The sequence below is a fragment of the Telopea speciosissima genome, chromosome 11 (genome assembly GCF_018873765.1).
Source record: "Telopea speciosissima isolate NSW1024214 ecotype Mountain lineage chromosome 11, Tspe_v1, whole genome shotgun sequence".
NCBI classification, from domain to species: domain Eukaryota; kingdom Viridiplantae; phylum Streptophyta; class Magnoliopsida; order Proteales; family Proteaceae; genus Telopea; species Telopea speciosissima.
This window is the reverse complement of record NC_057926.1, coordinates 37,425,883-37,451,912: the sequence shown is the minus strand read 5'-3', so window position 1 is coordinate 37,451,912 and position 26,030 is coordinate 37,425,883. Positions and strand designations below refer to the sequence as shown.

General features: G+C 40.0%; 1 protein-coding gene and 1 long non-coding RNA gene across 4 annotated transcripts; both read left to right on the top strand.

Annotated features, from left to right (window-relative positions):
- The first annotated feature begins 233 nt into the window (after nucleotides 1–233).
- On the top strand, nucleotides 234–21,522 carry LOC122645640. The gene is made up of 3 exons (XR_006330493.1): nucleotides 234–246; nucleotides 7,093–7,097; nucleotides 21,389–21,522. It is a non-coding gene; the product is annotated as an uncharacterized LOC122645640 (long non-coding RNA).
- On the top strand, nucleotides 5,613–10,014 carry LOC122645639. Of its 3 annotated transcripts, XM_043838962.1 has the most exons (5): nucleotides 5,613–5,928; nucleotides 7,601–7,686; nucleotides 7,801–7,898; nucleotides 7,972–8,132; nucleotides 9,306–10,014. In XM_043838962.1, exons 2-5 carry the CDS (start codon nucleotides 7,613–7,615, stop codon nucleotides 9,834–9,836), a joined length of 864 nt encoding a protein of 287 aa, XP_043694897.1. In that variant the 5' UTR covers nucleotides 5,613–5,928; nucleotides 7,601–7,612; the 3' UTR covers nucleotides 9,837–10,014. The 3 variants fall into 3 exon arrangements, with proteins under 3 accessions (XP_043694897.1, XP_043694896.1, XP_043694895.1); XM_043838961.1 differs by having other exon boundaries at nucleotides 5,614–5,928; nucleotides 7,601–7,898; XM_043838960.1 differs by lacking the exon at nucleotides 5,613–5,928 and having other exon boundaries at nucleotides 7,220–7,898.
- Nucleotides 21,523–26,030: the final 4,508 nt, after the last annotated feature.

Below are 26,030 nucleotides of genomic sequence, written 5' to 3'. Positions count from 1 at the left end.
GACGACGAAGTTGGCAAGTGCTTGCCCTTTTATCGCGGTCTTCGGGCGATAGCTTATATCGTACTCACTCAGCTCGACCGCCCAGGTGATCAGCCGTCCTAACACATCGGGCTTGTGCAATATCTTTTTGAGAGGCTGGTCGGTCAGCACCACGATCGAATGAGCTTGAAAGTATGGCCTTAGCTTTCTCGTGGCCGTGACAAGAGTGAATGCTATTTTCTTGAACTTGGAGTATCTCGTCTTGGCGTTGACAAGAATATAGCTGATGTAGTATATGGGCTTCTGAGCTTGGCCTTCTTCCCTAACCAATACCGCGCTGACCGCCACTGGGGTAGCGACTAAGTAAATTTCAAGCTCTTCTTTTGGCTCGGGTCGGCTAAGAAGAGGCGAGTTCTCCAAGTATTTCTTCAGCTCTTTAAAAGCTTGTTGACATTCGTTTGACCAAATGAAGTCCTTTGGGTTTCGGATGTTCTTAAGGGCTTTGAAGAACGGCAGGCACTTGTCGCCCGACCTCGACATAGATCATGCCAACGCCGCCACTCTCCCTTTTAGCCTTTGTACTTCTCGAATCATCCTTGGAGGGCTCATCTCTTGGATGGCCTTGATTTTCACCGGATTGGCCTTGATGCCTCTGACAGAGACCATGAAGCCGAGGAATTTTCCTGAGGTCACACCAAATGCACACTTGGTGGGGTTCAGTTTCATTTGGTTCTTCCTTAGTACGTCGAAGGCTTCTTCCAAGTCAGCCAAGTGGTGCTCTGCCTTCAAGCTCTTCACTAACATGTCGTCCATGTAGACTTCCATGTTTCTTCCTATTTACTCGTGGAATATATAATTCAGCAATCGTTGATATGTTGCTCCAGCGTTCTTCAACCCGAACGGCATGACCTTGTAACAGAAATTTTCTTGGTCGGTTCGAAATGCCGTGTACGACTCATCCTTCTCATTCATCATGATTTGGTTGTAGTCGGAGTACACATCCATGAAGCTCAATATTTTGTGCCCCGTCGTGGCGTCAATCAAGAGATCAATCCGAGGTAGCGGGTACTCATCTTTGGGGCACTCCTTGTTGAGGTCGGTATAATCGACGCACATTCTCCACTTCCTGTTTGGCTTGGAAACCATAACGATGTTCGCCAACCAAGTCGGGAACTTCTCTTCTTGGATGAACCCTGACCGTTGGAGCTTCTCTACTTCCTCTTTGATTGCGGCTTGCCGATCAAGGTCGTAGTTCCTTCTCTTCTGTTAGATCGGCTTCTAGCTCGGATCCACGTGGAGTCAGTGCTCGGCTAGGTGCCTCGGTATGCCCGGCATATCGGCGGCCGACCAAGCGAAGACATCGGCAATCGCCTTTAAGAAGTCCCTGAGTAGATTCCTTTGGTCCTCGCTCAGCAATGATCCGAGTTGTACCATGTTTGTTGGATCTTCGTCGCTGAGGAAGAATGGGGTGAGGTCTTCCACAAGTCTTCCGCGCCTTTCTGTGAGCTCATCCCGTTGGTCTTCAGGGAGGTGTTCGACGCACATCGCCATTCCTCTGACGTTGCCTTTGTTTTGCGTGACAAACATGGCGTAACATTCTCGAGCTTTTTTTTGGTCACCTCGGATCTCTCCAATGCCGTTCTCTGTGGGAAATTTCATCTTCAACTGTGTCGGCGAGATGATGGCTTGGAGAGCGGTCAATGATGGGCGGCCAAGTATGGCGTTGAAGGTCACCACCGACCGTACTACCATGAATTTGACTTGGATCGTTGCTTGACATGGAGCTTGTCCGAACGTGACTAGCAAGTCGATTGAGCCCTTGATGGTGGCAGCGGCCCCCGAGAACCCATAGAGTGAGGTACCTTTTGGTTTGAGCGTGTCATCGCCGAAGTCAAATTGTCGATACGCGTCTAGCGACATAAGGTCCATAGATGCGCCCGTGTCGACCAATACCCAGTGGACGGGTCTCTTTACAATTTCTACCTGCACCACCAAAGCATCGTCGTGAGGAAAACTTATACCTTCGAGGTCGGCCTCAGTGAAGGAGATCGTTGTCTCGGACTTCGAATTCTTGTTCGGCATCTCTCCGACCCCGATGAACCATGCATTTACCTTGGCTTTTCAAGTGGACTCTTGCCTGGGCCCTCCCAGGATAGTGTATATGGGAGTTCCTTTGTCATTGCTCGGCCCGGATCCATCGCCTTTCTTCTCGGCTCGGGCTTTATCCTCATCATGCTCGGCTCGTCTATTCTCAAACCTCGGCTCGACTTTCTTCTGGTCGTGGCCTTCGGGCCTTCGACCTCTGCGGTCTTCTCGGCCTCCTTTGATGTACCGCTTTAAGTGACCTGCCTTGATCAGCTGTTCAATTTCTCGCTTTACTTGATAGCAATCTTCGATGTCGTGAGCGTTGTCTTTGTGGAATAGACAAAACTTGTTGGGGTTCCGGGATGACCCGGCTTGTATTGGCCGAGGTCGGCGGATGTATCCGTCATCTTGGATTTCCATTAAGATCTCCTTTCGCGACATGTTCAAAGGGGTGTAATCAGGACTTCGAGCTTGGTCTGACCTTTCGGCTCGACGGTCAGTCATGGTCCTCTTCTCATCTTTCCACTCATCGGTGGCCGACCTCTTCTTCTCTCCTTTGCTTTCACTTGCCTTACGGGCTTGGAGAACATCCTCCATGTTTGTAAACTCGTTGCACCGGTCCAAGAGCTCGGCCGTGCCTTTGGTCAGCTTCCGGGTCAAGTCCTTGATTATTTCCATGTTGGTGAGCCCATTGCTCATTGCGGTATGGGCCATGGCCTCATTTAAATCCTTGACGTCCAAAGATTCCTTATTGAAGTGAGAGATGAATGCGCGGATCAACTCATCGGACCTCTGCTTTACGCTGAGGAGGTTGACCTCCATCTTCTTGGGCTTCATGCTGCTCTGGTTGCGCATGACGAAGGCCCGACAGAGCTGACCGAAGCTGGTGATGGAATTCGACGGCAACCATGAGAACCACGAGGTGGCAGTTCTTTTAAGAGACGAAGGGAAGGCTCGGTAGAAAATTATTTCGGTTCCCCCATACATGGTCATCACCGCGTTGAATAATTGATGTGGTCGGTTGGATTCGTAGTGCCATCGTACCGATCAAAAGGAGGTGGCTTGAACTCTGCTGGTAAGGGTGCTGTCATGATCTCTGGAGGATATGGGTGCCGCCCGACCAGAGAGTAGGCGTCTGGAGTCGCCTGCTTCTTCAATCCTTCGACCTGCTCGGCCAACTCTCGTAACCTTCTTTCCACTTCAGTCTCCGGTGCTCGACCGTTCGGCTCTTCCGCCAGGTCCAAGTCATCCTGCTCGTTCGGCCAAGGTCGACCGTCCTTCTCTTTGACTTGGGATCGGTTTACACTATCGTCCCGTCGAGGTCTGCCATCGTGCTCGGCTCGGTCAGCCCCACCCTTTTTGGCTCTCCCTTCTACTTGGAAGTTTGACCCGCGGGGGCTTCTCTGTTGCTCTTCTCAGGGACGAGGGCTTCGGCGCCGAGGGCTATGGCGAGATCTTTCCCCATTCCTCGCGTCTTGTCTGCCACAGAGTTGTTCACCTCGCTCTCAATTTTCTCCGGGCTGTCCGTCCTCTTTGAGCCGATTGGAGAATATCGATCTTCTCGCGGCCGACGCCACAGGACTAAATTTCTCGTCTTGCCCCCGGGCTCCGGTGATGCTCTTGCTCATCCCGTCGAGCGCCCCTACTAGGGTGTGGAGGGGGAGTCTTCTGAGGAGACAGGTGTGATGACGCGGCCCAGGTTAATTCGGTCCGACGCCGGCCACCCTACTTGCGCGGGTCTTTCTCTAAGCGTATCGGGGCTGGAGGGGGCACGACTAGTTGTTGACCCATCAGCCCACCCCGTGCCATCTGGGTCTTGAAAGTACGCAGCATCTCTTTAGTGTGGAGCATCTGCAGCTCCAAGTCCACAACTTGTAGGTTATTCGCTGGGGCTTCGAGATCCAGATTCTCCGGTAAGGGTGGAAGCGGTGGTAGGCTCAGCTCGTTCAGGTTTGGCTAGACCTATGTCTGGTCATCCGCTGCTGTGTCCAGCACACTTCCACCATTCCCACCCTTCGGAGGGGGAATTGGAATGGCTGCGGCGCCCATGCTGGGTTGCACAGCCCCTGCCCGAGGGGGTCTTCTGATCACGCCTTGTCGCGATTCTTCAGGGGGCGGTGATCGTCTCGCCTGCCCAATCGGCTGTAGCTCGTCTCCACGGGAAGTTGAGCCATGCTGCCCTAATCTCGTATGCACCATTGTTCCTGCTTTTGAAGTTGGTAGAAATGATGATGGCTTGCTGACGCCGTTCCCACAGACGGCGCCAAATCTGTTGCGTGTGAAAACCTTCGCTGCCCGGTTCGCCCACAGATGAGCCTACAAATAACCGAGTGAGCGCAAGAGAGTCGGTGTGGCTCTAGCCTAGGAATCTTCGACGCTCAAGTCAGGTCTCCAGTGCAACAGTGTAACAGCTAGTAAAAAGTGATCTGAGCGTTTGAGCTCTATACCTGAGTATTTATAGAGGGAGATGAGGTGGTCGGAGGAGTCCTCGTATGGTAGGAGTTCTTCTCTTGGAAGGCTCTATCCCGTTGCGCAAAGTGGAGAGTTATTTTCGGGGTCGGACTCTTGTTAAGGTAAGAGTCTTAATGGTAGTGTGATTTGGTAGCGTGATGAGATCGTGGCTCGATCCTTATCCCGCGATATTCGGGTGGTGCTGACATGGCACCGCGATTTCTAGCAGGCCATTAAGGTAGCTTCAGTGGAGGGCTCGGCCTCGGTGGTCGACCCTTGTGGTCGGCCTAAGTGGTTGGCCCCGCTGGTGGCCGTGGCCTTAATGCTCGGCCTACTAGTGTGAGGTCAGCCCTGAGGGCGGCGCTCCATGGCATGGGTGCTCGGTACACGGAAGTCCGAATGTCTGATTTGTCAGTGGTCGGATCGGTTCGACCCCGCATGGGTCGATTTGTTCGGCAAACTGTCCTTGGCTCGGCCATGTGTCAGCTTCTGATTGGTGGGATGATTTATGCCTTATCAGCATCCAACACAACCCTAGATGAAAGATCAAGCATCATATATAGAAGCAACCTAGCTCATATTGCTTATCAGATCTACAACCTTCCCTGATTTGTTAATTGCCAATGGACTTAAGTGCTCCAATCTTTGTCAACTACCAACATCAGCAAACTCACTCAACAACCTTTGCTCCAATGAACCCTCCTTTTTTGTACCAACGATGCAAGAGGTAGCATTGGAGGAGACTAATTAAAACAATGTTTACTTCTTACCAAAAAAAGAACATTGACCATCCCACCTTTATTTTTTCTGTCGTTTAGTGGGGTTGGACCGTCCAGCTCTTGCCACGGTTGGACAGGATTCTTTGCCGTCTAGCATGTGCGTAGAAGGTATATTTGTCATGGTCACAGGTTCCGGGTAACAAACCTTGATTACACCAAGCATACCCCCTCCCCACCAAAAAAAAAAAAAAAAAAAAAAAACTGCGCCGCCACCGTATACAGAAGTTTAAATTTAGGATTACCTGTGAAAGCAATTGTTAATTTTTTCTCAAAAAATCGAAAAGTAGTTTTGGAACGGAAAAACTGAAAAAGATAAAGAAAAAAGAGGAATAATAAGACCGGGCAATGGCTTCGCCTTGTGCCTTGGCAGCTTCTCTTTGCCATTGCTTCGGTTTTTTTATGTCTTCGTTAAATTCGCCCTAAAATCCTCAAAGCCGTTTCAGGTCCGAGTCCCTGTCACCTTCTCCACTCTCTCCTCCTTCTTCTACCCCCCATTACATCCAACCACATTTTCCTCCAACGTTCCTCCGTTACCATTACACTCTTTCTCTCTCTCTCTCTCTCTCTCTCTTCATATGCGAAATAGAACAGCTAATGAAGTGGTTGAAACACAAACATCTAATCATTTGCCCAGGTATTCATTCTCTCTAATTTCTCTTTCTTCTACTCTCTTCCTTTCCAATGCTTGGGTTTTTCATTTTCAATGGATTCAAATTTGAAATTGCCAAAGATACGCTTATTTTCTGTGACCGTGACGCGTGATGCTTGAACCCATTCATTTCAGTATTTTCAGAAACCGGTGCTGCTTCGTTTGGGTCATCTCTTTGAGGTGAAGTTTCATGGTTTTGCTTCCTTACATGGATTAATTTCATAATTATACCCCTTTGCCCCGAACCCCCACTTAATGCATTTTTTTTTATGCTTATTTGGGTTGTTACCCATGTCGGCCATATTCATTGTATATCATTGCCAATATAAATTTTTTTTCTTTTAATTTAGATTTTGCTCCCTGAAGATAGGAATTTATGATCAACTGCAGCATTTCTTTTATTGTCTCTGTTTATTGGCTTTTGTATTGATGTGATTGTATAACCTGCCCATTTGGTTTGGATTTTCAATCTAAATCTGGGTTATTTAGTTGCTAAATGTGGAAGTTATTAACTTTTATTTTGTTTAATGTGATTTCTTTATAATCAATCCATCAATCTAAAATGCAAAGATGAAAAGCAATGAGTGGTAAAATGTTTTCCACCAATTATATTGTCGGTTACTGTCCTAACCTTCTGAGAATTCAAGTATTTATAAAGAGCATCTATGGCTGAAACCACATAGAAACAGTAAGATATTGGCCAAAACTTAACCAGGATTGATCTGTATTTGCCAATCCAACTAGAATTCCTGCAAGTTGAATTTTATACGCCCAATGATATTAGCCGTCTGTTTTTATCATATACTTCAAATGTTCAGAAAATCAGGAAAACGGTCAAGACATCCTGAGTTGGATGTTACATGATAGGATCAAGTTGATAATTTACATTAATTTTGTTTTTTTTGTTTTCTTTGGTAAGATAATTTACATTAAAATTGGGGCTTGGCATTTTGCAGTTCTTAGGCTCAGTTACCTCATTGAGAGTCCAGAGATTCAGCAGTCATCTTGAGTCATATTACATCAAGTAGAAATATTTGGGCATCCAAAGAATTGCATCCTTGAGAATAACACCAGGTATCCAACCACTAGGGAGTTGGGACCTCTGCCTAATGTTGTGGAGTTTGATATCTATTCAAACACAGGAATTAGTCTCTGTAATGGAAATTTAATCTGCCAGATGGACTGATTATGATCACCATATTCAACATAAAAGGCTAGAAGCTAACCAATTCTGCTGTTTGAGCTCTTGCAATTCAAACTCATTGTTATTCTGAAGCGGCATTTCGGTTTTATGAGATTCTTCTTCTTCTTCTTTGTTTTTCCTGGGCTGTTATTGATGTTACAATTGTTTACCTTTTTTTCAGATTTTGGTAATGTTTTCTGTTCTTCTGGTCCTAAACCTGGATGCATGATTAGGATTGCCTCAGGTTGGTAATGGCGGAAAACTTTTTTTTGCATTATTATAACATGGATTATGTTCCCTTGTGCTTCTATAAATGAATGTAGCTCATATTCCTATTTTTCCTTTTTTCTGTTTATAACTTATTTTCCTCAAACTGGGTTTTGGTGGCAGTTATTAGTATTCGATTACCAAATATAACAACTTTGGTAAAATATAACTTTGGTTTTAGCTAACCATTACAACTACCTGCTTCAGATATTCCTACTAATGACTAACCAGGGTGAGAAAAGCTTTATGAATTCAGAAGCTCATCGCCTAAAGAACAGAATGAGACAACAGAGGTACAGGGCTCGCAAACGTGAAGAGAAAGCTAAAAGAAATGGGGAAACAGTTTTACCTGTGGAACTGTTTTTCACAGGTTTGCCATGTGTGACTAATGACTTTCCTTTGTCAAGGAATGATATGAGTGCCTTAAACCTAGAGGCTGCTGGAGCTAGGAATGGGACTAGATCGGTTGAATTTGGATATGAACATACTGCAAATTTCCAGGAAGGTAAAATCCAGAGGCTTTCATATTGATATTTGTGAATTTACTCTATATAATGATGTGCAATGCACCTATGCAGGATGCAGTCAAAGTTCTGTCGAGGCTGAATCTTCTCAGGCTAAAACCATCATGGGACAACAACCACAACAGCAGCACAGTGACTTTCAATTCTTTGGGACAGATGCTGAGGATGATGCAGATATTGCAACTGGAGGCCGTCCGACTTGTTACTCTCAGAAGGTAATGCCTCTTGAAATCTTTACTGTGAATCCGAAATCTGATACTCCCTATTGAAGTAGTAACTATTAGAAAGCATAACAATTTCGTCCCGTGGCCACTGAGACTACAGATTGAAAGTTGCTAGGGCATGATTATTGTAAGAAAGGGGAGTAAAGATTTTAGGGGTGGCAAAATTTTGGATGAATCCGGATCTGGGTTGAATAATATGCCATGCCTATTTATATTTCTCCAACCCAAACCCGGTCCAAACCAAGAATGATTTTTTCAACGGGCATGCCCAGAAGAGCACCTATTTCAGCCACGTGGCAGGTCAGATGGGGCTGAAATTTATGGACTAGTAGATCTTAAGGTTCCTTGCTCACATGTCGAGTTTCAGCCCAAAAGGAGTTAGCCATGTGGCAAAGTAAAACATTGAAAAATTAGGGATTACCAAAAGAGTGAACACAAATGCTTTGGATTACTGAGGGATGCATGTACATACACAGGAGGGTAAATGATTGAATTTGGGCCTGGAATTTTACACGTGATCAATCCAAACTTTTCATTACATATCCCATGGTCAGAATGGCTGAATAATCCTTCCTTGTGGTACAATAAGGTGTGCTTCTCCAGAAAACAGTATTACAGTAGATGTGCCTATTCAAGAGAAATATTTTCTGTAATTACTGCAAAATTGTTGTTTTGAAGATTTGAAACCAAAATATAACAAATAAAATACAAAGCTCTTGCCAACTAAGCTAATACTCATACTTGAACTTAGGAAAGCATTTTTTTTTTCATATGTTCCAATTCGAATAAATTGTAAAACCCAAACCTGAGCAGGTTTTAAATTCAGACAAGATACTTTTGTCCAAACTTGAATTTCTGACAAGATTGGTTTGACTAGTCAGTAAAAAAATTTGCCACCCTTGAAAGATTTGTTTTAATAGCGCTTCATATTGTGTCAGGTCATAGGATGTATATTTTAAATAAATTATTTTTAATGATGCAAACCATCTATGGATCATTTTCTTTTGGACCGTTCAAAGATAGTTGTCCTTGTTTCTATTTTCTATCCACAAGAATTTGATTTAAGTTACAAATAGCGAATATGGAAATCCTCTTAGTGAAGTCAAAATATGTATGATTTCCATCTTTTACTTGAAGCTCCTTAATCTGATTCCAATTATGCAGATTGTACAGCCCTCATCCAAAATGCCAAATGAGTATGGTGTGAACAGTCTTATGCAAGGGGGTTATGTGATAAACCCTCTTGATCAAAGACAACATTTAATAGGCCTTAATGACATCATGGCCCGTCGCCTTAAGAATCGAGAACGTCAGCGTAGATATAGGGCTCGGAAGCGTCTTGAAGCTGATATGAGTAGCCCTTACCTTCTAAGCCAATCAACTTCATTGCAATTAGAATCACAATTGAAAGGGGGCATGAATAAGTGCATGACCCGCATTCATTGCCCACGAGATTGGAAGCAAGATGCAAGAAAAGGCCAGGCATCAGAGGGACAGGAAAGCGCATCTATTGGACTTCTGTTGCCTGCTTCAAATGTTGTAAGCGAAGACCAGGAACAGGATTTTGTTTCTGAAGAGAGGGAAGACGGTAAATTTCTGTCTGAGCAGCCAGTATGTTTTTCCCTTTCCGAAGTTAATGGGGTAAGACATGGCCGGAGAGATTGGAAAGCAGCTGCAAGAAATAAGGTGGACTGAAGGAATTCTGGTCAGGTAGTCTGTTCTGTTGGTGGTGGCCCTCATCTCTTGGTAATGATTTGTTGGCTGGCAGCATGTATATATTGCTGGTTATTGTTAAATTGTCTGGTTGCATGCCTATTAACGTTGAAGATCTTCAAAATAAGTTATGACGCGCCAAGAAACCTTCTATGAAGGATGTGGTAAGTCCATTTACATATTCGAATTGTGATGATTTATATAGGCTCCTTTTGTTTGCATGTAAAATGGTGGCATAGCTTTTCATGAAAGTAGGTGTTGTCATACAGATTTACAACTCATCATTTCTATGTTTATGGATCTTAGTTGATAGATTTGCGTGTTTTTTTTTTTTTTTTTTGATATAGAATTTGATGATTAAAGATATAGAATTCATTGAAAATCAGTTGTACAAAATTTTGGACAACTTCTTGTTGATTCTGTCCTTTAAAAAAAAAAAAAATAAACCCATTCCATCTTTATGGTAGAAATGGTGGGGTGCGATAGTGTGTGAGTTGATATATGGTTTAACAGTAAAAGGTATTCTGCCATTTTACAAGGAGATATGCAGCTAGGGCTGTAAATGAACCAGCTATTATCTGGCCTGTTTATTGCAGATACAGATATAGATACATTGATATCTTATCTGATCAAGATCAAAGCCATATCTGATCAGATCAGTATCAGATCCGTTTAAATTTAAGGTCATGACATATCAAGAGGATTATTCTTGGAGAAAAATTTTAAAATGAAATTTAATCAAGTAAAAACATGAGTATAGGAGATAAGAGAAGGGGAAAAAATATATGCTATTTTGATTGAATATCTGATTATCGGATCCATGCGTGGATATTACTTAAATTTCTGTATTCAGTCTGTTTAAGCCCTAAATGTGATTATTTCATTCTATTTCGTATTTAATATCTTTTTTGTCCTAACTTTTATTACTCATTGCACTTGCAGATATAGTGTAGAACAGAAACAAACACTAATGGTCACCCCGGGCTGCAGACATGAAATAGTAAAACAGCATTCTTTGTATTTGCAGAATAATCTGCCTTGAATTTTGTGACATACAGAAATTAAAGGTAATTGTTAAGATTTAAGAATGACCAGAAAAGGGGGGAAAAGTACAATTTTTACATTAACCTATTTTGTGGAGCGCATTGCATCGCGCTATTAAATGTGATTGTATACCCAAACTGTATGATATAATTTAATGATGAAGTCTGGAATTTGTTTCTCATACTTGTAATATTATTTGCATGACCATACAAATAGAGGGAGATGAATCTTCAATGAGAATATTTTCTCTTTTTTCATTTCCTTTTTCTTCTCTTTTATAAATGATACTTTTTTTTTGTGTTCAATTATTTCAATTTTTTTCCAAATTTTATTTTGGCAGGAGGTCCCTAGTTAGACACCTATTCTGCTATAGGGAAGGATTAAATGGCAAATCGCTGGATACCTAGGAGATAATCTGGATAGACACATGTCAAATTTCAGATCCAAATTCAATCATTTATGTCCCCCTCAATAGTGCCATACACTCCAATGCATGGCCATGAACATTCCCCCTCAGTAGTCCATCAATCTTTTATTAAATTCTCAGATTTTCAATGATTTGTTTTGCAACATTGCCAACTCCATTTGGGCTGAAATTTGACATATAAGTAAATGACCTTGGGGTTTATTGGTGCTAAAATTTCAGCCTAATCCAATGTTTTTTCTTATTTTTTGGTGAATTTTTCAGGCGATGCGATGCATGATGCCCAGGTAGGCGTGCCCTAATCAGCTTCTCAGATCCCAAACCTAGCAATCTGATCCCAAAAACCTTAGAATCGAGGTTCCAATCCAATGTTTCAATATGGGAGAAGTAAGCACTGGATTATGACTTGATTATATGGACTGCGAAGCCAAACAAAAAAAAAAAAAAGCTTTTCTCTTATATTCTTTAATTGTTTTTTTTTTTTCCCTCGAAACCATAGTTTGGTCAATAAAACCAATCAAAATTGGCCATGTAGGAGTCAGGTCCATTTTTATTTTGATGCTTTTTATGGTTAGAAAAGCAATGATAGACACAAAGATTACCTCAAGAAAATTTATCACTTATAATTATGGGTAATTTACACATACCACCTCTGAGGTTTGACGAAAGGATAATTTTATCCCCCAGTTTTGAAAAATTCTGTGTACCCCCCTAAGGTTTGTAACAGTAACAAATAAGCCCATTCCGTCAGTTCATGATTAACAGTGTTAAAATTAAGAGGTGAATTGACAAAATTACCCTTGCAAAATTGGTTGTGTAGAATTGTACCTACTGATCTCTGTCTATTATTCCGCTTAATCCATGATATCATTCATCCGTTAAGAATTTTAAAAGAATGAAGGGCCGAGGTTTCTCTTTCTTGCTCCCCACCCCTCTTCTTTGGTTAAAAGGGAAGTTATTTTCTATCTTTTGAAGTATAAAATGTGGGACTTTGGTTGCTGGACCAACTACTAGCTAAACATTGTACTTGAATGAGATAAAAACTAGAAATTGCTTTTTCTGTCTTACTCGCCACCTCTCTTCTTTGGTTAAAAGAGAAGTTATTCTCTATCTTTTGAAGTATCAAATGTAGGACTTTGGTTGCTGGACCAACTACTAGCTAAACAATATACTTGAATGAGATAACAACTAGAAATTGTTTTCTCTTTCTGTCTCCCCACCTCTCTTCTTTGGTTAAAAGAGAAGTTATTGTCTATCTTTTTAAGTATTCAAATGTGGGACTTTGGTTGCTGAACCAACTACTTGCTAAACATTGTGCTTGAATGAACTAAGTGATACTAATAAAATAGAAATTTGCCAGTCACATGACTGGACTATATGAATACTTGTAGTGCAATTACACAACAATGCCCATGAGTCTAAAGATTTGTTTGTTCTATCAAAAAAAAAAAAAAAAACCACTTAACCGTTGCGGGGTTTTACCTCGTCAGGCACCCAACTGGACCTATTTGACATAAAGTTAGTACTCTTAATTTTAATTTCCTATGTGAAAAAATTAGACTACTTGACAAATGTGGTACTTTTTTTTGTGAATGGAGCTAGCATTTCGTTTATTCAAACATTTCTTCTTCAACGACTAACAAATGACCACATGTGCATTGCCATATGTAACTTTACTATAAAATCACACACTTTCGGAATCAAAATTAATTAAAAGAAAAGAGATGGCTTTAGATAATTGAAATACATTTAATTTGTTACAGACATTATCTCTTACACAACTTACAAATTAAACCACGTGCACCCAAACTAGTATATATATATATATATATAATACATATATACTTACATATAAATGAGTATATATATGAGTATATATGATTATAATACGGTATGGTATTGGTATTCAGTAATTCGGTACCGTATCGATATGTACCGACGGTATCAACCTCCATATCGATACAGTACTGTATCAAGTACAGTATCATTTTCCATACCGATATCGTACCGATTGTGTTCAGTATACTGTATGGTAATACGGATATACTATATGGTTCCGGTTTCGATATATGGTATCGGTATAGAATTGACACCCTTAGGTATCCCAAACAACAGTTTTAAAACTTAAGGCATCTTAAATTTAGTTTTATCAAACTCAGGGCACCTCATGTGTAATTTACCTTTTATTATATTTACTAGGACTGTATAATGTGATATTCCCAGGTTGACACTAAGAGGGGGTGAATCAGGGTCACAAAAATTCTTTCAATTTTATTCTGAACACACTTGCAACACTCTCTTGGTATTCTTAATAGTCTCTCATGTTCTGTCATTTGAATTTCAAAGAGATACGTCGGTAATTTCTAGTTTCCAAACTTAGAAGACTGATTGAAAAATGCACTAAATTTTATGTTCCAAATCTTTTTCTTTTGGGGATTGGGAGTACATATATCTGACATCGAATTGTTGGTAATTTCACATCGATTTTATATATTGGATATTGAATGTATCTTTATATACATTTGGATCATCTACACCTAATGCCTTTTAGGGTTTTGGATTTTAATCCCAAGTGGTATTTCATGGGGTATCCCATTTTGTTTAATAGATACTATTGATCGCAAATCGCAAAGAAGTTTACTTTAGGATATATTTATCTCCTATTCTCTCTCACCTCCCAAATCCATTGCCTATCCTAGAAAGCCAAAATGAGAGAGCATTGGCGGGATTAGTGAGAGGAATCTTGAGATGCTTGGTCTATCAAGTTTTTATCTCCTGAATAGACAATATGCTTTATAGGGAAGGAAAATTAATCTAAGTGAGTTAACATTCAGATTGGTGTTGATAAAAGACAATTCATAGGAATCGTACTTAATTTGAACACTATATTTAATCGGCTACTTTGCATGACTCTCTTGCTCTGATTGCCAAAAGGAGAGTAAAGTATTTTCACATGTCTTCATTTTTCTTTTTCCTCGCTGGAGTGAAGGTATGAGTGAAGCATGATTTAATACTAATGAGAGAAACACGAAAAACCTAGGGTTTCAAAACAAAATCGAAATGTTTAAATCGAATCCAGAGTTTTAACGAAGTTACTGTAAGACCAAGCGCTTGCCAATCCCCAAAAAGATGTCTTATGAGGAAAGGTGCAACTTTAATTCCTTATTGCACAACAGCCAGCGCATATCGCTCCCTCGCCTGAGCTGGGATCTGGCCAGGGCATTTTGGATCACTCCCAATAATTCTCCCCCAAATGCACTCCCAATAACAGAACACCCATAGCACTGGAGAGACTCGAACTCCAGACCACCTGCTCTGATACCAATTGTAAGACCAAGCGCTTGTCAATCCCCCAAAAGACGCCTTGTGAGGGAAGGTGCAACTTTAATTCTTTATTGCACACCAGCCAACGAGCATCGCTCCCTCGTCCAAGCCGGGATCTGGACAAGGTATTTTGGGTCACTCCCAACCGTTACCGTAATAGAATCTTTCTCATAAATTTTGGATAAAAAAATAGCGTCAAACAACACCGCAAGAACAAAGGACAACAACCAAAAAATCAAGAACATCGCCATTAAAGGTTAACTAATTAGAAGGAGTAGGACACCACAAGATCTCAAAGGCAACATCATACGACTAGAAACTAGCTTTGAATTTTATGAAGTAACGATGTGTTTCTTGCTCGGAATCGATGTATTTTCACTTTTCTTTATTTTTTTTTTCTTCCTCGGTGCAGTGAAGGTATAAGTGAAGCATCATTTAATACTAATTAGAGAAACACAAAAAGCCTAGGATTTCAAAACAAAATCGAAATGTTCAAATCGAATCCAGAGTTTTAACGAAATTACCGCGGCAGAATCATTCTCATAAATTTTTGATAGAAAAGTAGCGTCAAATACAACCGCAAAAACGAAGGACAACAATAAAAAATCAAGAACATCGCTATTAAAGGTTGACTAACTAGAAGGAGGACACCACGAGATCTCAAAGGCAACATCATACGATCAAAAACTAGCTTTGAATTTTATGGAGTAATGATGTGTTTCTTGCTCGCAATTGATGCGTTTCTTGCTCGCAATTGATGCGTTTCTAATTTTCTTCATTTTTCTTTTTCCTCGGTGCAGTGAAGGTATGAGTGAAGCACGATTTAATACTAATGAGAGAAACACAAAAAGTCTAGGGTTTCAAAATAAAATCAAAATATTTAAATCGAATCCAGAGTTTTAACGAAATTACCATGACAGAATCTTTCTCATAAATTTTGGATAGAAAAGTAGTGTCAAACACCATCGCAAAAATGATGGAGAACAGCCAAAAAATCAAGAACATCGCCATTAAAGATTGACTAACTAGAAGGAGTAGGACACCACGAGATCTCAAAGGCAACATCATAGGACCATAAACTAACTTTGAATTTTATGGAGTAACGATGTGTTTCTTGCTCGTAATCGATGTATTTCCACTTTTCTTCATTTTTCTTTTTTCTCGATGTAGTGAAGGTATGAGTGAAACATGATTTGATACTAATGAGAGAAACACGAAAAGCCTAGGGTTTCAAAATAAAATCGAAATATTTAAATCGAATCCAGAGTTTTAACGAAGTTATTGTGACAGAATCTTTCTCATATATTTGGGATAGAAAAGTAGCGTTAACACCCCCTCAAAAACGAAGAAAAATAGCCAAAAAATCAAGAACATCGTCCTTAAAAGTTGACTAATTAGAAGGAGTAGGACACCATGAGATCTCAAAGGCAACATCATACGACCAGAAACTTGCTTTGAATTTTATGAAGTAACGATGTGTTTCTTACTCGTAATCGAGGTATTTCCACTTTTCTTCAGTTTTTTTTTCCTCAAGGCAGTGCAGGTATAAGTGAAGCATGATTTAATACAAATGAGAGAAACACGAAAAGCCTAGGATTTCAAAAATAAATCGAAATGTTTAAATCGAATCTAGAGTTTTAACGAAGTTACTGTGACAAAGTTTTTCTCATAAATTTTGCATAGAAAAGTAACGTCAAACACCATCGCAAGAACGAAGGAGTACAACAAAAAAATCAAGAACATCGCCATTAACGATTAACTAACTAGAAGGAGTAGGACACCACGAGATTTCAAAGGCAACATCATACGACCATAAACTAGCTTTGAATTTTATGGAGTAAGGATGTGTTTCTTGCTCGTAATCGATGTATTTCCATTTTTCTTCATTTTTCTTTTTCCTCTGGGCAGTGAAGGTATGAGTAAAGCATGATTTAATACAAATGAGAGAAACACGAAAAGCCTAGGGTTTCAAAAAAAATATCGAAATGTTTAAATTGAATCTAGAGTTTTAACGAAGTTACCGTGACTGAATCTTTCTCATAAATTTTGGATAAAAATTAATGTCAAACACCACCGCAAGAACGAAGGAGAACAACCAAAAAATTAAGAACATCGCCATTAAAGGTTAACTAACTAAAAGGAGTAGGACACCACGAGATTTCAAAGGCAACATCATATGACAAGAAACTAGCTTTGAATTTTATAGAGTACAATGTGTTTGTTGCTCGTAATCATTGTATTTATGTTTTTCTTCATTCTTCTTTTTCCTCAGTGAACTGAAGGTATGAGTGAAGCATGGTTTAATACTAATGAGAGAAACACGAAAAGCCAAGGGTTTCAAAACAAAATTGAAAATTTTAAATCGAATCCAAAGTTTTAACAAAGTTATCGTGACAGAATCTTTCTCATAAATTTTGGACAAGAAAGTAGTGTCAAACACCACCGCAAGAACGAAGGAGAAAAGCCAAAAAAATTAAGAACATTGCCATTAAAAGTTGACTAACTAGAAAGAGTAGGACACCACTAGATCTTAAAGGCAAATCTATACAACCAGAAACTAGCTTTGAATTTTATGAAGTAACAATGTGTTTCTTGCTCGTAATCGATGTATTTCCACTTTTCTTCATTTTTCTTTTTCGTCTGTACAGTGAAGGTAAGAGTGAAGCATGATTTAATACAAATGAGAGAAACACGAAATGCCTAAGGTTTCAAAAAAAAATTGAAATGTTTAAATTAAATCTAGAGTTTTAACGAAGTTACCGTGACTAAATCTTTCTCATAAATTTTAGATAAAAATTAACGTCAAACACCACCGCAAGAACGAAGGAGAACAACCAAAAAATCAAGAACATCGCCATTAAAGGTTAACTAACTAGAAAGAGTAGGACACCACGAGATCTCAAAGGCAACATCATATGACTAAAAACTAGCTTTGAATTTTATAGAGTACGATGTGTTTGTTGCTCGTAATCATTGTATTTCTGTTTTTCTTTATTCTTCTTTTTCTTCGGTGAACTGAAGGTATGAGTGAAGCATGGTTTAATACTAATGAGAGAAACACGAAAAGCCAAGGGTTTCAAAATAAAATTAAAAATTTTAAATCAAATCCAGAGTTTTAACAAAGTTATCGTGAAAGAATCTTTCTAATAAATTTTGGACAGGAAAGTAGCGTTAAACACCACCGCAAGAACGAAGGAGAAAAGTCAAAAAAATCAAGAACATTGTCATTAAAAGTTGACTAACTAGAAGAAGTAAGACATCACTAGAACTTAAAGGCAACTCTATACAACCAGAAACTAGCTTTGAATTTTATGGAGTAACAATATGTTTCTTGCTCATAATCGATGTATTTTTACTTTTCTTCATTTTTCTTTTTCGTCGGGACAGTAAAGGTATGAGTGAAGTATGATTTAATACAAATGAGAGAAACATGAAATGCCTAGGGTTTCAAAAAAAAATCGAAATATTTAAATTGAATCTAGAGTTTTAACGAAGTTACCACGACAGAATCTTTCTCATAAATTTCGGATACAATTAACGTCAAACACCACCGCAAGAACGAAGGAGAATAACCAAAATATCAAGAACATCGCCATTAAAGGTTAACTAATTAGAAGGAGTAGGATACCACGAGATCTCAAAGGCAACATCATATGATAAGAAACTAGCTTTGAATTTTATTGAGTACGATGTGTTTGTTGCTCGTAATCATTGTATTTCCACTTTTCTTTTTCCTTGGTATAGTGAAGGTATGAGTGAAGCATGATTTAATACTAATGAGAGAAACACGAAAAACCTAGGGTTTCAAAACAAAATTGAAAATTTTAAATTGAATCCAGAGTTTTAACAAAGTTACCACGACAGAATCTTTCTCATAAATTTTGGACAGGAAAGTAGCGTCAAACACCACCGCAAGAACGAAGGAGAACAACCAAAAAATCAAGAACATCGCCATTAAAAGTTGACTAACTAAAAGGAGTAGGACACCATGAAATCTTAAAGGCCACATTATACAACCAGAAACTAGCTTTGAATTTTATGGAGTAACAATGTGTTTCTTGCTCGTAATCGATGTATTTTCACTTTTCTTCATTTTTCTTTTTCCTTGGTGCAGTGAAGGTTTGAGCGAAGAATGATCTAATACTAATGATAGAAATACGAAAAGCCTAGGGTTTCAAAACGAAATCAAAATGTTTAAATCGAATTCAGAGTTTTAACAAAGTTACCATGATAGAATCTTTCTCATAAATTTTGGATAGAAAAGTAGTTTAAAAAATCACCGCAAAAATGATGGACAACAGCCAAAATATTAAGAACGTCGCCATTAAAGATTGAGTAACTAGGAGTAGGACACCACGAGATCTTTAAGGCAACATCACAGGACGAGAAACTTGCTTTGAATTTTTTGGAGTAACGATGTGTTTCTTGCTCGTAATCGATGTATTCTCACTTTTCTTCATTTTTCTTTTTCCTCGGTATAGTAAAGGTATGAGTGAAGCATGATTTAATACTAATACGAGAAACACGAAAAGCCTAGGGTTTTAAAACAAAATCGAAATAAATCGAATCCAAAGTTTTAACGAAGTTACAGTGATAGAATATTTCTCCTAAATTTTGGATTGAAAAGTAGCGACAAACACCACCGTAAAAACTAAGGACAACAGCCAAAAAATAAAAAACATTACCATTAAAGGTTGACTAACTGGAAGGAGTAGGACACCACGAGATCTCAAAGATAACATCATATGACCAGAAACTAGCTTTGAATTTTATGGAGTAACGATGTGTTTCTTGCTCGGAATCGATGTATTTCCACTTTTCTTTATCTTTCTTTTTCATCTGTACCGTGAAGGTATGAGTGACTGTTATGAATGGAGTTATTTGTTAATTAGTTAGATTTGTAGGTTGTGTTTATTAATTAGTTAGATTTGTATTGTCCCTATAAAAGGGATTTCCTGTTATTCATTGAGGATGAAAAGATTGAAGAAAACAGTTTAGTCTCTCTCTGTTCTCCCTTTCTTAGGAGTCCCTCACTTACTCGAAATAGTGAAAAAATCCCCTGCTATGGTTCTTGAATCCCTTTCCAGATTCTAGAATCGTAACATTGGTGCTTTCATTGATCCTCTCCTTCCCATTTCCCTTGCTTTCATCCTTTCAGTTCTTTCATTCTTAAGCTCCACAGTGCTTCCAATGGGTCTGTTCTCTGAGTACAACAGGCTGGTTCTCCTTTTCCGGTCATTAGAACGTCAAGATCCGAATCATGCATTCCTTCCATGTCTTGAAGATGCAATCTGCAAGGAGCAAGAGAGGATTTACAGTGTTGATCTTGCGGCAGTTGAAGATTTTGGTTCAATGGCCGATCTTGAACCTTACTTGGCACTATCTGGAGCATCCGTGGCAGAGATCTCTTCCATTGCCATGGTTGTGTTGTCATTCACCCCTGTAGTTGTTGTTGCTTCTGTAAAAATTTCAGTCACCACTGTCGTTGGTGTTCAGCCAGTCAAGACTGAGAATGGCGCAGACCACCTAAAGAATGAGGAGGCTGTACCAGTGAAGACCACAACCGATGATTGCATAACCGTTGTGGAAGTTTCATTGCAGGATTCGTCGTTGCAGGCTGCGTTGGTTGTGAAGCGTGAAGGAATTTTCAAACCCTTCACAGAGATGGTTGAACTTGTCGATTCAATGATAATGGCCGAAAACCATTCCAAGAAACCCATTTCTGGTGCAAATTGGAATGGCACTCGTGCTGCGAAACCATTCTTGAACCAAGATTTCACAAATTTCTTGGCTTTTTTATCCATTCCACCATGGCCACCGCCAATCGCTCTAGGATTCGCTTGCAGTGCCGTCCCACAAAAGCTTCCACACTCAACATTCAATCTTGGCACCCTCCTCCATCATACGTGTGCGACAGGGAGAGCAGGGAATTGGACCCCTTGACCACCACCAGAGCCCCCACCTTCGACGGGAGTGCGAGAGGGCAGTCACGGTGGCGTCAAGCTCAAAGGTTTCTTGGTTTCACCTGATGATGTTGTAGGCTTCTTGGATTTCTCGATCATTCTGCCTTGGCCACCACTGGGGCCGCCACATCTGCTGGTACTCACACCCACTGTTACTCTGTTAAACACTGATGATCCTGTCTCCTCTTCGGGTTTCTTGGCGTCTCAAGTTACAAAATAGTTAACGATGGTGGTTGGGATTTCCCACTTGAGGAGTTAATGGAGGTCACAAATCCGACGCCGACGAGATATAGTGGTTATTATAGTAAGCAGAGCTGTCAATCATCCCAACCACAGGTGCAGAGTCAATTCTGGCCTCGGCACTTGCTGTTGCTGGGGGCTCTATTTCTTTGAAGGGTACCTCTGTCTCTACGGGCTTGCATCAAAAGATCAATGAGTTGGGACTAGGCGGTGTTGGTGAGTTCTGGGTGATTCCAAAACCCTGAAATCATGTTCTTACCGTGATCGGCGTGGCCAGGGCAGTCGACATGAGCATAATGGATGTTCTCTTAACGGGCAGCTCCGATGACAACCCCAAATATGTCAACAAGCACCACTCCTCCAGCGACAATGCTGAGTAAGAAGTTCTTAAGAGAAGGAGATACAACAGCTTTAGTGCCACCTCTGGAATTGCCAAAGAAGCTGTTAAGGTAGCGGTTGTCAATCCTGTGATAACCTTATCGTTCAGTGATGCATGAACTGCAAGCTTTGCATCGGCTCTTGATGGTATCTTGGCATAGCCCTCGATGGCCTCCTCACCAACACAGGCTTGATGAAGGCGTCAGAGCTCAGAGGTTGCCTCTTATGGCTTGCGGGAGTTAATGGAAGTGCCATTGAAACAATATAAGTAGATCCCATTTCTCTCTCTCTCTTATCTCTGTTCCACGTAAGCAGTATTGAAGGTGATGCCTCTAGCATGCTCCACAAGGGCTGTATTGATGGTCATGCCTCATGGCTCCTACTCGTTTTCATTTTTCCTTTCAAGAGGAAGTTGTAGTGGAAGAGGAGGATCGTTTGCAACCGTTGGATTGGGCTTTCAGCTGTTGGATTTAGCTTCCAAAAGATATTTGTCACACTTTATTGCTCAACTTCAGGGCCACTAAAGTGAGCTACTGTTGTCTAACCATCTCTCTCTAATGGTTAGCACAGTGAGCTAATGATGCCTTTTCCATAGACCTGCTGTCCCAAGTGGACTTTTGCATCAGCTTCCATTGGTGGAAGCATTGGTTTGAAGAAATATTTTTGGCTTATATTTGAGCGGTTCTTCCCGGTTAGACTCCGTGCCATAAGAGATTTGTCTGTGAGTATGATGGTTCCCTCCTTAACACCAACCTTGAGGACAAGGTTGTTTTGATGGGCCGTGGAATGTTATGAAGGGGGTTATTTGTTAATTAGTTAGATTTGTAGGTTGTGTTTGTTAATTAGTTAGATTTGTATTGTCCCTATAAAAGGGATTTCCTTGTATTCATTGAGGATGAAAAGATTGAAGAAAATAGTTTAGTCTCTCTCTGTTCTCCCTTTCTTAGGAGTCCCTCACTTACTCGAAATAGTGAGAAAATCCCCTGCTATGGTTCTTGAATCCCTTTCTAGATTCTAGAATCGTAACACTAAAGCATGATTTAATACTAATGGGAGAAACACGAAAAGCTAAGGATTTCAGAACAAAATCAAAATGTTTAAATCGAATCCAGAGTTTTAACAAAGTTACCATGATAGAATCTTTCTCATAAATTTTAGATAGAAAAGTAGCGTCAAACACCACCGTAAGAACAAAGCAAAATAGCCAAAAAATTAAGAACATCGCCATTAAAGGTTGACTAACTAGAAGGAGTAGGACACCACGAGATCTCAAAGGCAACATCATACGACCAGAAACTAGGTTTGAATTTTATGGAGTAACGATGAGTTTCTTGCTCGTAATCGATGTATTTCTACTTTTTTTCTTTTTTCTTTTTCCTCGGTGTAATGAATGTCACTCTCTGGGAGGATTCGATGGATGACTCGAAAACCCGATGTATTTGGAGACCACCAGGATCCAGATGCAGTAAGTACACATCACAAGCACAACACAATTTCAAGATAACACGTGTTACATTGATCAGAGTGCAAGGAAAGTAAAGTTCTATAAGTTTTATACATATTATTTACATTGAAAGTTCTAACAGCTCGATGTTCTAAAGTTCACGACCATCGAGCCAACACACAACTATTTTAAAATATAAACAGTGAAAATTCATCCACTAAAAAGGATAGTATTAAACAAAAGAAAATAAAAAGGTAATGCCATATCATCAGTTTCTATTCTTCAAGTAATCCTTTCTGCCACAAACGCATTCACTTGCAGGATCATCTAAAAAATAGGAAATTCCATAGGGGTGAGCTCCACTGAGCCCAGCAAGTAAAGGATAGACTGCACACACACAAGCATCCATCCTAAATGCATGGGTTCAATTTTAATATTAATTCCACCTAATAAAAAAATGCCCAAGTCGAGTCTGTGCTACTGCGACAACTCGAAAAATGTTTTCGGTTACTTCTTAAACGCCCCGAGACGTAACCTCAACTGTTGTATGGAGCTCACAGTGGTCGTTGGTTCTATATACCTTCCCTTGGGTAGACCCCGATAATCATCGCTAGGACCCCATCCGAGCGTCCTTCACACTCTTCAGTGACAGGGAGCTATGATCACCCAACACCTGAACCCCTGCTGGTAAGGGTTGTAGCACTAAGGAATGACATTCCTAGCCATATGCAGTCTAAATGGCATAGTACAAGGTGTATAGTGCTCCCGCATCCCATACTACGACACACTATACCTCCCGTTTCTAAGCCGACTACGACATCTAATCTATCACAAGAATTTATATTGCCAATCATTCCACATCATATCATTCACAACCATAAGTTATAAATAATGAAATCAATAAATATCATAAAGCTATGTAAATTCATATTTCTTACTGTTTTTGTATTAGACATATTAGAGGCTTATGCCATTGTTTGGAAACTTGCCAAACAAGATAATAAAGCTACTAAGAGTGTTTAATTATTTAAAAATCCTAATTCAAATGAAGGGAAGGGTTTACCTTAGGTTGTACATCAATTGGTGCACAAAACAACTGCATGGGGATGGTGCTTGCCTCCTAGTTGGTATGTAAGATGTCACCACTAGACTTCCTTCCTCTCAAATGATTACCTGATCAGTACACCACAAGTTGTTAGTGGGCATGACCTTGGATTCTCCGGGTTCTGGATCTACATTCGGAGTTCAGGTTAAGGTTCGGGTGCAGATATAACATTAAGGGTATGAGGCCTTGAGTAAATATAGGTTTATGGGAGTTTTAGTAATTGCCCCTTTGTTTTTTAAGTCCGATTTCACATCCGATCCCAAAAAGTGGATCAATCGAGGTTTCTGATAAATTCCAACCTAATTCAGTTGATTTGTATTGGAATCAAAATCAAAGCTCAATCTCTATAAAAAATTTGAGATCAGAACAGGTAGAGTGCTAATTTCTAAAACTATGCCTACAATTCTAAAAATGCTTACATACAAGCAATTTTAACCTCTTAAGAGACCCGTTCAACTTAAAAGGTGATTTCTCCCAAAATTTCTATGATTTTATATTCATCTGTCACTGGCAACAATTTTCTAATTTTCCAAAATTCAAAATTCAAAATTCAAAATCCAAAATCCAAAATCCAATATCCAGAAAAAAGAGGTGGAAGTAGTATTTTCTGGGAGAATAAAAAAAGAAGTTAAGTGTCACACCCCAAACCACTCCCAAAGAGGATTGAGCGGGTGACCTGGATGTCAAACCACATCTGCTACATCTTTAGGATCTAGAAGCTAACACCACTCACAAACACACACACACACACATACACACACACACACACACACACACACACACACACACACACACATCCATCATAGAAGTATTGTGAATCAGAATGCACCGGAAACTAAAAATTTATACAATAAAAGAGCCATGAGTACATTGTTCATAAGTGACTCCTCAAGCTGACGGTTCACATGTTTCTTACAAGGCATTTATCAAGCTTTACATCAACTACAAGTTGTACAAAAGGTGCATTTGTAAGCTTTACAAAAGAAAATGCCATAAGGCTATCCACAAAAAGAATGTTCAAAGACAATAAAATAAGGGCAACCCTTGATTAGATCTCCACTCCTAGCTCTACTCTAAACACCAACATCAAAGGGATCACCTCGGTCAGGATCCATATCGAGAAAGTCACAATCACTATCAGTATCCTGTTCAAAATGATTCTCTCATTCAGGGAGACATCCACTTGTAAAATCATCTAAAAGAAATATTCCACGAGGGATGAGCTCCACTGAGCCCAGCAAATGAATAATAAATCATGCATACGGATGCAACACATCATCATGAATCTATATGCTTGGATTCAATTTTATTACTCTAGTCCACCTAGCAACACAACTAAGTTACTAGGTTGATGCTACTTGCAATGACTCGGGCAACAACCTCCGCTTCTTCCTTTCATCACTTTGGTTGTGGCCTCAATCATTACTAATGAAACCCGCGCTGGGATTAGGAACACCAACTCCCCCCTTGGTAGACCCCAAGATAACCATGACAACCTATCCCGAATTCTACCCTCCTCGACTTTTAGGAGGCCCTGATCCCCCAACGCATGCACCCCTGTTGGTAAGAGCTGTAGCATAAGGGTATGTTCAACCAAACCATATAATCTACATGGTAAGTATAAGTTAAGTGGTGTCAATTGTATCCCATTCTACAGGCTACCATACTCCCCATTTTCAAGTATGAAGTGTACAGTGCTCCCGTAGCCCATACTACGGCTCACCATACCATTCATTTCCAAGTTGACTACGACATGTAGTCTAGCAGTTCAATATCATGCATTTTATCATAATGCAACATTTCAACATAACATAATCATTTCCACATGTATATCATTGATTTCATAATTTCATAGCAATTTAAAAGAAAGAAAAACATTTAATTATCTTTATAATGTTTAGCAGCATTATATATTTACACCTACATGAATGATTCATCTCCACTCACCTTGGCTATGGTCTACTTGTTCGAAGGACTGTCGGTTCTCAAAAGCACTCCGATATGCGTCGTCGGGCAAGTTGTTATAGTCTAAGGTTAATTAAATCAAAATAAATCATCAATCAATGTTTGAATAGTCAAGGAGTCCAAGGGTACCCTTGGTCTTAGTTTTAAACCAAAGCAAGACTCAATTCTGGAATGACAGCAGCAGTGGTCGATTCCAAGTGGTCGATCCAATCGACCTGTGGGAATCGACCAGTACTGTTGGAAGCAGCAAAAACTGAAATGGATTTATGGAAATGTACATGGCTTCACA